Genomic DNA, 13,853 nt, shown 5'->3' with positions numbered 1-13,853 from the left:
TAAGAAAAAATACTGACTTGGTTTGTGTGTGGGCGGTCTGGTTCTGTGTGTCACGCTTCGGCCTGTGTAGTATACCTGACGATACATTTGGTTAAATGATCAATAAAGTCATTGGAAAAAGAGACTGGTGTGAGAACACTCCTGCTTTAAAAGCAAACAGAAACACGTCTGACGCAATGAAAACATCAAATCATCTTGATGTCAGCGAGCTGCCGCGGGGCAGCGCTGCTCATTAAGTGGATCAGAGTCAGTCAGACTTTCATTTCCTCCCGGGGTCGGCGCACGCCGTCACGCCGCCGCCTTCTTCTTTCTTCTTCTGCATTTTTTGTGTTTGTGGCTCCTTTTCGTGTCTCCGTCCTTCTCCTTCATCCTGCTGCTGCTGAAACACAGATCACACTGACGTCACACCTCTGTTGTCTTCTTTTCAATCCTTCTATGACGAGTGTGTGTGTGTGTGTGTGTGTGTGTGTGTGTGTGAGACCTGTGTGATGATGCGTCCTGCTCAGCTCTGCAGCTCTTCTTGTCTTCTCTTCCTTCACTGCTTCTCTCGTGTCCTTGCTTTGTTGGCTCCCAGTGTCTCTGCTGCTCCTTCCTGCTGTAATAAAAAAAAGCATCGAGTGCGTTTTGAAACTGGATGATTTTTTTTTTTAAATTCAAAGTTAATGCAGAAGAAGGCAGAGTGCATTGGCCCACAGGAACGATACTGCTGCCGCTTTCTTTCCTCTCCGCTGGGACCGAGATAAGTCAGAGCTCGAGGGAGCAGATCCAGGAACCACGGGGCCTTCTGCTTGCCTTGGCTGAGCCTCCGCAGACTTTGAGTAACAAAGAGTCCGGCACCAGCGGCTCAGAGAGACCTTTACATGAAAGCCGAGCAGTGAGGCTGCGACATCCTCCGAGCTAACCGTCTCGCATCCAGACGAGTCTTTCACCTCGTGTCCCCTCCAAACACGACGAACCCCGCCAGAGAAGCACAACATGTCCAAAACTTTGCTTCCAACTGAGGCCGCGAAGGACGATAAGGACAGTCCGAAGGTAACGAAAGAGTCACGTCTAACAATTCACTGTAAAGTTTCAAAATAAAAGCGCAAGGCCACATCTTCATTCACTGCATTTTATATGATGTAACCAAAGCAGAGAGAGAGAGAGAGAGAGAGAGAGAGAGAGCGTGTTGTCAGAGTAACCGTGCTGGTGAAGGTTTCTCTGATGCACAAAACGTGACACATCCTGGTGGAGGACATCTCGGCCCTTTCAGCCGGACCGCCTGACCCTGAGCCCACACAAAGAGCACGAGGACGCTGCTGTCCTCCACAAACAGGAGGACAGTGGACGTGCTGCTGCTCTACTGAACAACCAAACATCAGGAGGAAATGTACCTGACTTTAAACGGGTCCATGCTGAAAGTTTCAGATGATTGTAACTCTGTTCGTTACAAGGTGACCTTCAAAGCTGGTTGTGTAACCGTTCACTATCATGAGTCACTCTGAGTCTCATGTCAGCGTTAGCGTCTTCAGAAGGACAGTTTAGTCTGTTAGAAATAAACTCTGTCGGATAGGTTGTTTGGGGTTTTTGGGGTGGAGGGAACGCTCAGACGAACTCTGGTGCCGACCACAGAACTGATCTGTGTGTGTGTGTGTGTGTGTGTGTGTGTGTGTGTTATGTCCCTGCCTGTTAGCCTGGTCAGGTGACCTACTCAGCCTGAGATACACAGGTGTGTGTGGAGGCGGGGCTAAGGTGAACAAAGGGAGAGGGAGAGAGAAGAGTCTGTCTGGATTATTTTCTGGGGATTATCTTTTTTTTTTTGAGGTGCGGTGTTTCCTCCAGGACATGGGAGTCAGACTTGGGCCTTGGAGGACCGGGATCTCCCCGGGAAGGAGGACTACGGCTGCCAGACCGGTGAGTGAACACCTGAACACAGAGACGTTTCCACAGACTTGGACTTTTCTTTGACATTATTTTTCTTTTGGAAGGACAGTTGAATGGATTTGATTTTGTTGATAAAGATGATGATAAAAGGTGCATTTAATGTCCTCCAGTGGTTCCTCCTCCTTTTTGAGCAAACAGGGAGGAGCTCTTTATTTTCGTTTCCCGCCTCATGTCTCAGTTAAGGTCATAACACGGTGGCGTGTTATGAGAGCAGGAGGTTTTGAATAAAAGAAATAACTTTTACTTTGAAAATATGAAGTGGATTGTTATAAGTTCTCTTCCCCAGAGTTTGGTTTTCTGTGGAAAGAAAACGATCCAAACCAAACCAGGAAGTGAACCGACATGCAAGGCATTGTGGGTTGAATTCAGCCGTCTGTTAACGATGACGAATAGCTACGAGCTAAGCGTGGCTAACCTTGCTAACGACGCCGGCCTTCAGTCCTCCCTGCAGACTTAAAGAATGTAAATAAAGTGTTTCACAGCAATCACACAGATCAACATATACACTGAGTCACAGAGCAAAGAGACCTGCTCCCCCAGACCCAAATCCTCCTGCAGCACCAAACCTGAAACCACTTTGACTCTTTTCCAGTCTCACTTTGGGGACATAGTTTGGTTCTAACTCTCAGTGCTCCACGATGCACCACATCCAACAAAGAAAGGCTCCGTCGATGAAACCTCAGCAGGATCGCTCAGAGGCAAACAAGTGGCAGAAACACGTTTTTTGATTTGCAGCGAAAGAAAAAAAACACCAAGACATTTCTGAATTCAAAAGCCAACAGCGACTTCTTTGTGAGTTGCTGAATATATGAAGAGCGTTGAACTGCGTACACGGCTTCAGTTCACGACCTCGCTAAACTTGTCACCGCTCTCGGTAACGTGGATTATAGAAGCAACTCTCTGCTGTCGCACCAACATCTGAACAGTGTTATAAAATCCAAACAGATTCTTTTTTCTCGCCTTTCCGAGAGAGAACAACAGTGTTATCACTTCGTGCTCCTGACCTTGTTTTACCAAGAAACAAAAAAAACACATCTCCAGTTACAGGCCCGACAGAAAACGAGTAACACAGATGCTGGAGGTTGTTTGGTATGCTGACTTCTCTCTAGCAGCCCTGAACTTGGCACCGCTCGCAGATTTGCAGATTTAGAGTAATCAACTCGACCTTTAAGATTCATCCCGGTTCATTCTGCTGCTTACAGAAAAAAGTATCGCCTCAACAAGAAATAGTTCACAGGAAAAAGTGCAGATACTGAGCTGCTGCACAAACAGCTCACACATGGCTGCAGTAATTACAACCATCGACTCGCTCCACAGAACACAGAGAGAGAGAGAGAGAGAGAGAGAGAGCCTTAAGGGCCAGGGATGTTGCAAGTACAAAGAAGCTAAATATATTCAATATTTGGAGACAGCTCCTCGGTTAGCAGCTGGGATTTGGACCCAGGGCCCACATTTGTTCTCGCTCAGAGCCATTAGCTTCTACACAGAAACAACCAGCTCATATAACACCAGGAACACAGACAAACAGCTCCCGAGGAGACGGCGTTAGAGAGAGTAAATTATAGCATGGCAGCCTCAGGATTTGTTTTCATATTTTAGCTCTCTGATTTTATTCATTAATAGAGCCGTGGCTGTCAGGGCGCCGCGCTCGCAGGATTCACAAGACGTCTGAGCCTGAGTGCGGTGTAATTATGTGCGGGTCCGTCTCTGCAGTCAGTTTACTCAAACACCCGGCAGCCACACTGCGGATATGAAACGCTGTCTGTGATTGACACAATTAACACAAGCGTAATATCCACAGAAATAAATAAATAAATTGTGAGTGGTTGGATAAAATTGAAGGTCTAATTACTTGTGGAGCTGAGATGCTGCAACTTCAGCTTCAGCGCGCCGGGGGGGGGGGGGGGGGGGGGGGGGGGGGGAGTGGTCTCTAATAGCAACAACTGGCCGTCCATACTCATTAATAAGTCCAAGTCTACAAACCACTGGCAATGAAATATTAATACAAATGCAACCATAATGAATCTCATGAAGTAGTTATTGAACGATTCAAAAGTAGAGTTTTAAATCAAGTCGTGTTCTGCAGTCTGACAGTGTGTGTTAGATTCTCTTTGAAGGACAGCTTTGGTTTGTATCATTGACATTTTACAGATGAAATAACTCCTTCACATGAGAATTAAATTATTCAAATAGAAGGTGTTAAAGCTCCCATATTCAGCTGCTTCTGGTTTTAGCTCTCCTGCCTCCTCCTGTTAGCATTAGCAATAGCCACATGAAACGTTCGGTCCCTCGTTAAAAATGCGTGGAGTGACATCACAAGACACAGACGTCACTGATCCACGCCCATCGCCGCACTGTAGCGAGCACAAGCTCCCCTCAGACTGACTGTAGCGTATGGTAAAAGGGGCGGGACATATCCGAGAAAAAAGCAGAACGACTGGCCAATTACGAGAGAGCGGATCGGCCGGCCAATCAGATTAGACTTGGCCCACGTGGGGACCCTGATCGTGGGTGATTCAGAGCGTTAGAAATACAGGCAGGTGATCGAGAGCGGACCTATGAACCCAACAAAGTTCATGATATCTGACCTTTAATGACTCGTTGTGCTGTATTAACACAACCTCAGTTCTTTTTGTTTGTGTCTCCGCCTCTCCTTCCCCTCACATGTCACATGTCACATGTCACTCCATGATAACCACCAGGCAGGAATCAGCCCTCACATTCATCACATTACAGCCAATTAATATGGAGATTCTGCTAATGTGACCTCCTAGTTAACTCTCTGACAAATCCCATGGTGGCACGAGTCTAACACAGGAAGTGTCACCTGAGCTCCTCTCACTGTCTGCCAGACGCACACCTGATGAGAACACTTTGAGAACATGGACCAGATGTGTCTTATCTGACCATGATGTGATGCTTTTTCAAGCAGCAGACAGAAGTGGGATGAATCTGAAAGGTCGGGTTGATGATTCTGAATCTGCACGTTTGCAAGCTGTGCCAAGTTAGAGAAAAGACAGCTGAAGGTTTTCATACAGCAAACAACCTGCAGCATCTGATGAGCCACCCGAAGCACTGGTTTTGGTGAATTACTGATTTTCCATCGATGCAGAAACATTCAGGAAAAAAAAACAAAAAAAAAAAACACAAAGTCAGTGAAACAGCAAAACAAGTCCCATGAAGGAAAAAGAACAAATCCAATAAAACTCGCAAAAGTAAAAAGTGAAGATCAAAAACAATGAAATGAGTTTGGAGCACGAGAGGAGAACAGAGCGATCAGCAGCAGCAGGTCACGTGATTCTGAAACACGCTATCCTGACTCTCTGTAGGTTTTCTGCTCCACTGATGAAACAATTCTGATTTTAGAATAACTGAGGGATTTTTATCAAAATGCAAATGTTATCTAAAAGCACAATAATCAGAGCCACAGGTTAATATGAAAGGAGATAAATCAATCAGAATATTTCCATCAACAGGCTTCAAAAGACCCCTTTAGTAACCATGGATGACATCACTGATGCTGCGTCCATGTTTCTATACAGTCTCTGGGTTAAATTTAACCCCCCCCCCCAAAAAAATAAACAAATAAATAAACAAATAAATAAACAAATAAGGAAAAAAAGATTAATAAGCCTTAGCAGGTCTAAAAATAATTGACAACATTCAAAGTAAGGCTATAAATAATTGTTCAAGTTGTATTTTTTTTTCTGATGATTCATAAACTATGATGAGTAAATGATGCTGATAAAAGAATTTAGAGTTATGTAATATTGTTTCTGTTTCCAAAGAAAAGAGGAGAGAGGATTAAAAGCATCAAGTGAGCTTTGTCCCTTTATGTTATTCTGAGCAGCACTGAGAGTGTAAAGACAATTAAAATACATCTGTGATGATCTTTTTATAGCGCTGGAATCCGTCCCTCTGTTTGTCAGGAGCTTCAGAGTGGACACCTAAAACCACTCCACTATCTCGCGCTCTTTTTAACTCGTCACTTGAGTTATGTCAAGTATGTGTGGAGAGATTTCTGACTGCTTCACATCCCCATTATACATCAGACATACATACAACAGAACAGAACGATGTTCACGTTGATTTAAAACTCAGCACAATAATCAAGCTAGCTGTTCACTCTTCACTTGTGATGTTCAGCCTGTGTGCACGGCGTCCATGAGCGGCGCCGATATTTGATATGAAACTCATGTAGTTCAGTGTTTTCAGTGCTCAGTGTCCCAGCAAACAAAAACGCTCCAACATAATAGAAACACTCATCAATGCATTCCTGACAAACCAATCAAAATCACGAGTGGGCGGGGCTTCCAATATGTACTTTGACGACTCAAATATCATGGACTCTTTTTTTTCTGTCTTTCTGTCGACAGCAGGATTCATTATATTTATATTTTCTTTGAAAACTTTTCTTGACTGAAACAAACTAATTAAGTCTTTATTTGCTTTTCTTTAAAAAGAAAAGTATCAGAGTAAATATTGTACTGTTGGACCTCTTATTGTGATATTATCATACTGTGATATACGATCACGCTACATACCGAGTTAAAAGGGAACTAGTTCAGGTTTTTAGAAGAGCAAACCAGCTCATTAAAATAATTAAATATGGACGTGTTTAAAATTCTAATCGTGTGTAATGAAGGTCCAATTGACTGAAACTAAAATGTTGTTAAGATGAGACTTGATATAATTTCAATTAAATTCGAAAAACTTTGTTTGTCCCGAGGGCACAAAGGCGCACAGAGCAGCAATGAAGGACAGTGCAGGTAAACTCGAATGACACAAAGAAAATAAAGTTTCACTAAAAAGCAAAAAAAAAAATATAATGTGTGAAAATGTAAAATACAAAATGACAAAGTTAAATATATCAAAGAGGAGTGGAGGTAGGCCTGTGATCGGGCTCTCTACAGGGTGCAGGTGGCTTAGTGGTTCAGTCGGGCCCCATGTACGGAGGCTGTAGTCCTTAAAGCAGGACTCAACCAACAGAATGAGAGAAGTTGAACCGACTGCACAAAAGATGACAGTGAGGTCTCAGAGTCTTCACCCAAACAAAGCAAGCCAGTGATGCTGGTTATAAATGTCAGAGGAATGTGTGGCAGCTTCTTTGCAGAGCTGTGACACTAAGTGAGGTTCTGTGTTTAATATGAAAAGACAGACTGTGGGCTTAAAATGCTCCAAAAGAAAAACACAGGCCACATTCAAATCGATTAGGTGCAGACCCTGCCACGAGAAAAATTGAGTTTCATGCATGATGTCGAGACACAAAGGGAGAAAGTTTAGCACACTGAGGGCTCAGTCAGTTTGGTAAAGGAGGAGAACAAAAAACAGATGTAGGCGGAAAGAAAATAAAAGCTCCAAGACGGAGCCTGCAGCCAGGATGAAAGCTGCATCAGGCACAAAGCAGCCGAGGAAAATCCAGGTTTGACTTCATCCAGCTCTGCCGACGGTGGGAGGGAAGAGGCAGCCTGGATCTGACGGCGCTTCCTAAACTGGAGCTGAGACGGCACCGTTCATCCAACACACAACGCTGCCTCCAGACGCTGCTCTGAGGACGGACTCGTGAAACTTCTGAGACGAAGAAATCACTCCATTGTGCACCGACGCAAAGGGAAATGAGGCTGTTATCAAAGGCAGGTGCTAATTTGTTTCAAAGCTGTAAAGTGTTATTAGCGTGCGTCTGCTGTTGTGAATTAGCACTGCTTCCTCTGTGTTGTATTACGGCTGCCCTTCCTTAATCAACCGCTCCTATTCCACACTCACAGTGAGCCGTCTCTGCTCTCTAATGAAGCGCTGAGGAAAAGTTTAAGCAGGTACACAATCATCATTTTCATTTCTTCATCGTTTGTCATCCAACGGACCGACGTCGGTTCAACTTGTCTTTGAACATGTGAATCTGAGTCAAACTGCATCAACACTACAACGTGGACGCAGGGAATTTCAGTCAGGAGCTGAAAAATGGGAGATCGGTTTACCGTCCAGAGATCTGACTTGACATTAAAGAGCGACAAACGTCCAATCAGCTCCTCGGCCCTTGTAACCACGATGGGTGTACAGAGGCAGGCCAGTCATTATTATGTATCTGTGTGTTAACGGCAGGGAGGGAGACTGATCACCTTTGAGTTCGTTGGTCTTACATGTTGATCGTATGAGCAGGAAGTACACCTGGGCTGGGCACCTGCACTTCCTGTTCCCAAACGGTGGGGACGTGACTGGAGCTGCGATGAAGCGCGCAACTTCCAAATTCATCATCAAATTAATTTAATGAGCCAACAAGCCAACGACGTCTGATCCGTCCGTCAGGAGGATACAGGACTCACAGTCATCTGCATCACAAGCCAAATGTTCAGAAACAGAACAACACCAAGCAGGCTGGTGTCACTCAAAGGAAACATGGAGGACTTTAAGCCAATCAGAATTCAATTAGATGAGAATAATTCTATCCTTTAAATTTATCAGGAATAGAGAAATTAGTTATTTTTTTAATACCAGAACTTCATGGACACCAAACTAGAATTCCCTGGTACCAGATATGAAGTAACTGGAGCTGCCTCTTAAAAGGATAAAGATGTTGGAGGCGATCACAGAGTATCACTCGCTGGATAACGTGAAGAATCTCAGTGTTGATTCATGGAATCGATTAGTTGTGGTGAATCTGAGGCCTGCGGTTTACGACCACAGCTGATAACCAGTAGCTGATGCCGTGCCACACACTTCCCCGCGTGTGACTCAGCTCATGTGGCTGCGGCAGCACAAAGCGAACCCTCGCAGTGACCTCACACATGAAGACGGGTGGCGTGAAACAAGGCGAAGGAAGGCTCCATCTGTTTCACACACACTAACGATGAGTCCCTCCAGCTAAGCTCTAAAAATAGCTCCTAGCACAGTCATAAATCACTGAAAGAGAAAACACACATCCTGTACGTATGGCCGTGTGTGTGTGTGCATACGTTACATGCACCGTGTGTAGTTTGATCATGTGACCAGAATGTAGGGCAAATACATGAGCGGAGCCTGGAGAGCGTGCACAGGACACAATGTGACTGTGGCATTACACAAATCTATGATGTGAAAACATCCAATCTCCTGTGCATTCATTTTCTCAGCGTCTGTCACACACATGTGATCCCTTTGTTTTCTGTCCCTCATCAGTTCGCCCTCAGCGTCCCAGCTGTCCTCACGTCCCACTTCCCTCGTTTGACCTTTCTCTGCATTTCCAGCAGGCAGTGTTCTGGTTTTAGTTTATAGTACACTTGTAGTCTGAGCTAGACCGACCAATCACAGCAGCAGGATTGATGCATGCGTGGAAAGCAATCTTTGTAGGCAGCAAGAAGGCGGCAGAATGTAATCCTGATGACATGCAGGAGGCTCCATTCCACGACAATGGACCTATGACTGCTTTATATATGTAAACAGATATCAAATAATAAAAAAAGTGTTTAAATTTCCAGATGACCTGGAAAGAATCAGTAATTTAATTATCGATTATGCAAACTTCCTTTAACAAACATTTTAAAAGTTATTTAATCTATAAACTACCATATAAGAAAAGTCTGTTTCTGTGTCTGTAGCTTTAAATGCAAATGAGGGGTGTCTGGCCACGCCCCCTTTCTGGAAGGGGGCGTGGTCAGCTCTCTGGCAATATGCAAGCAAACTCTCACCGTGCTCAACAAACACTGAGTTGTGAGGGTGTCACACACCACGTGGAGGTATTACTGCCCTTTGTGATGTCACAACGGGGAAATCTCCAAACGGCCTGTTTAAACACACATTTTATAAAAAGTGGAGAGAGGATGGTTTCTATCTGTCAGTTTTACTTATTTTCAATTTCTGTCACAGCGAAGCTCCAACTCATGCTTTCAAGTAAATGTAAGGTTGTTAAACTTTTGTGATTTTTACTTTGATACTTTTCCACATAGTTTAAAATGATTCAATCTCCGTTATTTTAATCAACAAAAGTATCAAGAAGCTCCTTCTTTCATTCACAAAGTGCGTAGGAGAGGAATAAATCCATTTGTCTTAATTACAGACACATTGTCTGTGTTTCGTTAAAGACGTGTTTGCCTGCAATATTTCTATTTAAAAAAAACAAACTTAATATTTGCACCTAGGACTTCTTTTTGTTTTGTTTCCATCGCATCAAAACAGCTTTTAATTTATCTTGAATCATATCCAAACTTAAATATCTGTTCTGGTTTCAACCCTACTTTAAAGAGCATTACAACTTTTACAACCTGGAAAAACGACAGACTAAATATCAGCTGTAATTAAAGTGGTCACAGTCTAATAACTGGATCCTGCAGTCACAGCAGACTGGACGTGTGTTTGGGTCAAGGTTAATAAACGCAGCGTTCCTCACGCTAACATGTTCACGTTTCAGCGAGGAAAGCTCCGTCGCAGCAAAATGTCACGCTCACCTTTCACTCAGTGTGAGCCTCAGGTCAGCAGAGGAGTCTGAGAGGAGGACCAAGGATGTGTGTGTGTGTGTGTGTGTGTGTGTGTGTGTGTGTGTGTGTGTGTGTGTGTGTGTGTGTGTGTGTGTGTGTGTGTGTGTGTGTGTGTGTGTGTGTGTGTGTGTGTGTGTGTGTGTGTGTGTATTACAGTCGGCAGCTGCCAGAGTTGATCATAATTAAATAGACATCTGGCCACCAGTCAACACTGAGTGTGCAGAGGGAAAGTAGGGCAGGATTTGGCTCCTACATGCATGTGAGCGCTGCAGTGTGAGCGCCACTGTAGGGTAGTAGGCCACGATTCTAAAATTTGGAGTGGAAATCCGATTGGCTGTTATCATCCGTAAGCCACAGGGAGAGGAGCTAAGGCTCAAGGCAGCGCAGTGAACACTCCATTATTTCCTGGAAGAAGCTGGAAAAAAAAAACATTCCCTCCTGTCAAGTGCAACCTGCCCGTCTCACCGCTCCAGAACGGGGACAGAAAAGTTGTTCTGCATATGCTGGCAGCTATTTCTCCCGGCCTTGCAATAGTCACAGGATTTTCATCAGAATACTATTACATTTATTTATTATTTTTTTGCAGTGGTGTGCATTTCTTCACAATAGCTCAAAGCTGTTTATACTCGAGCTTTCAGCAGGAGAGAGAAGACGGGAGCCGCTCTCTGACTTTAACACTGAAGCTAACGTTTCACGACAAACTGTACAGTAAGAGAGAAAAACACACACACAAGTGATAATGTTTTCCTCCACGTGTCTTTTGGTGCTCTGCCACTTGAGACGGGGAGTATAGACTCCATACAGCACCTTCATATAAGACCGTGCAGTTTAGTCGTGCACTGATGCCAGCGCTGTGCTCTGCCCTCGTCTCCCGCCTCACCTGGCAAACAGACCGTTTCCTCCCACTCCTCCTCCTTTGTTCTGTTTTACTTTCCTCTGAAGTTTCCAGTCCTTCTCCAGCAAATCATGCCTTTGAGTGTGTGTGTGTGTGTGCGTGTGTGTCAGAGAGACACACACAGCCTCAAATCCTCACATATTGAAGTAGCCTAAAACAGAGTGGATATCTGGACCAGAATCAATGCACTATATTGCCTAATCCAGAGGATCACAGCTGCTCAGCAGACATTTGCATTAATCCTCTGCAGAGGAGCCACAGAGAGGGACATGAAGGATGGTTGTGCAATGTGTCTGTTTGCTTGATCCACATGATATACAGTACATACAAGCTTGAGAATGACATCCAGTGCAGACGGTGTGATGTGACTGTGAAGATGGACTCACCTGCTGTGTGCAGAGGAGCAGCTCTCTTTGTCCCTCTCTCTGTCAGATCTGCGCTCTCTGCTTCGGCCTTCCTCACGCACATCCTGCAGGATGAAGCTCTCCCAGGCCTCGGCAGCGTCCATCACTCCAGAGCTGCAGGCCGGAGTCTTCCGGATCGAGGAGGTCGCACCTAAACAGAAGAGCAGAGCAGCCGACTGACGGAGGAGAAACAGAAGGTGATGGAGGCGACTTTTCACTGACGGAAGTTTCTGGATGAACGAAGCCTTCATAAAGTCAGAGTATCGCTGCACTCAGAGCAGCACCTGAATTTTTCTGATGATTTATTTAAATGAACATGAGGGACAATTTCAACAGAAGACACTAAAAGTTATTTTTTTAAATGAGATGTTTTTGCCTGAATAAATCAGAACATCTCAGACATTTCACAAGTGAAAGCTTGATCTTTAAAAAACCAACAGCCAACGTCGACCAGGTCTTCATCGGATCATGTTGGCTTTTCAAGAACGCAGCCGTGAAAATGAAGGTCTTCACATCCTGATTTTTAAACAGTGTCTCGTTTGTGTTGAATATATTCCACCCCTGTTTTCACATCCAACAACTTTTGTCAACTTTGACAAAACTGAGCAAACGCTCATCTTCCTTTTTCTACACTTCATAAGAAAACGTGCTCACTGACGTTTTTTTTAACTGTCACAAGCACTAATGTTTGTGTTTAATATCCTGAAATAAAATGTTCACTGTTTGACTCTTCGGTTAATGTGGCTTTTATCAATATTAATGAGACAGTTTTACACATTAGATCTGAGTTTAGAAAGTCACATACTGTCATCGTCCAGATGTTAAAAAGGGTCAATATTTAAAATCTGGATCTAAAAGTAAGGAACGGGGTCATAGGTCGTTGTCATTGGCTGTACAGTATGTCACATGGCATATTGTGTTGAATTCCTCATGGAGACGTTGATTTCTTTTAGAAACAGGAAGGTACCTGATGAGTGTTTGTTGAGTGACGCTGACGGGACATCGAGGCGTTTAGAGCTGAAAAGGAAAGAAGTCGACATGAGTCACCTGACATCACTCCACCACCTCACCTCACTTTAACACACGTTACTGTATCTGAAGTCAACAGTTTACATCACTTGTTGTCTATTTCTGGCAGGCATCTTCTGCCAGGTGACGTAAAGCGTGAGTTAATGTTTCAGGTGATTAATTCTGTAATTGCAAAAGGAAACGGAGAGCAAGCAGGTTTACAGATGACTCAGGGAATCAAAGACAACAAGTGGACGGTGATCAAAGCTCTCCTCTGCATGCACAGCTGGGTTTTACGGACTGTTTGAAGTGTCTGGCTCATTGTCAGGATGTGTGTGTGTGTGTGTGTGTGTGTGCTTGCCAACACGAGGGGAGCGAATAGAGGACATGTTAATGGTCGGATCTGATCTTCAGCCCGTCCACGTGGACTCTTCTGGACCTTCACCCTCGTTAATAGAAAACTTCCGAGTGTGCTGACGGTTTATGTGAAGCTGGTCTGATGGCACGCTCCCCACCAGGTGTGGGTCCAAACCCAAATCCATAAATCTACAGTCAGCAGCTCCATCAGCTCGGTCGGCTCCCTCTCTCTCTGGAGCTGTAATGGTGTTTGTGAATGGAGGCAGAGTGAGTGAATGGAGAGGCTGCTGGCAGGCGGCTCTTCAAAGCTCTCCGCTCCGCACACCGCTCACACCTCTCCGTCTGCGTTCAACACGAGCACAGATGAGTCCCACTTCATCGAATGTGCAACACGGGATCCTTTAAAGGTCGAGTGAGAGAGGAGGGCGCTGCTGCAGCACCAGGCGACAAGAAATCATACATGTGAGATGCAAAAGGAAAGGATCATCACAATCCGCTCTCCTTCATTGATCTGGATGTTAGAAAAATAAATTCAAACTGAGACCTTTAGAAAACTCAGTTTGGACCATTTCAGGCGACTTTAAAACTTGCAAAAGCACGAAGGAGATTTACAACAAGAAAGACAAAAACAATCAAATGGTGTAAAAAGAGCAGCGTTAACAAAGTCAGCTTGAGGTGAATCTTAAATGCATCGCGGTTTGTGTGTATGACCCGTGTACGGCCTGTGGCTTCTCTCTCTCTCTCTCTCTCTCTCTCTCTCTGTCTCTCTCTCTCTGTCTGTCTGTCTCTCTCTCTCTCTCTCTCTCTCTCTCTCTCTCT

General features: G+C 44.5%; 1 protein-coding gene across 3 annotated transcripts in view; it reads right to left on the bottom strand.

Annotated features, from left to right (window-relative positions):
- Nucleotides 1-125: 125 nt before the first annotated feature.
- The window catches only part of fip1l1a (FIP1 like 1a), a 26,870-nt gene continuing 13,142 nt past the window's right edge, over nt 126-13,853 (bottom strand). Inside the window, exons 10-13 of one of the 3 annotated variants that reach the window (XM_079350826.1) lie at nt 12,637-12,686; nt 11,652-11,820; nt 482-595; nt 126-379 (exon numbers count right to left, since the gene is read on the bottom strand). In XM_079350826.1, the coding sequence (XP_079206952.1) occupies nt 289-379; nt 482-595; nt 11,652-11,820; nt 12,637-12,686 (424 nt within the window). In that variant the 3' untranslated portion in view covers nt 126-288. The remainder of the gene's footprint in view (nt 380-481; nt 596-11,651; nt 11,821-12,636; nt 12,687-13,853) is intronic. The other 2 variants (XM_079350827.1, XM_079350828.1) reach the window with 2 other exon arrangements.

The sequence above is a fragment of the Symphodus melops genome (assembly GCF_947650265.1).
Source record: "Symphodus melops genome assembly, chromosome: 8".
NCBI lineage: Eukaryota > Metazoa > Chordata > Actinopteri > Labriformes > Labridae > Symphodus > Symphodus melops.
The sequence above is the reverse complement of the archived record's forward strand: the minus strand, read 5'-3'. Positions and strand labels throughout refer to the sequence as shown.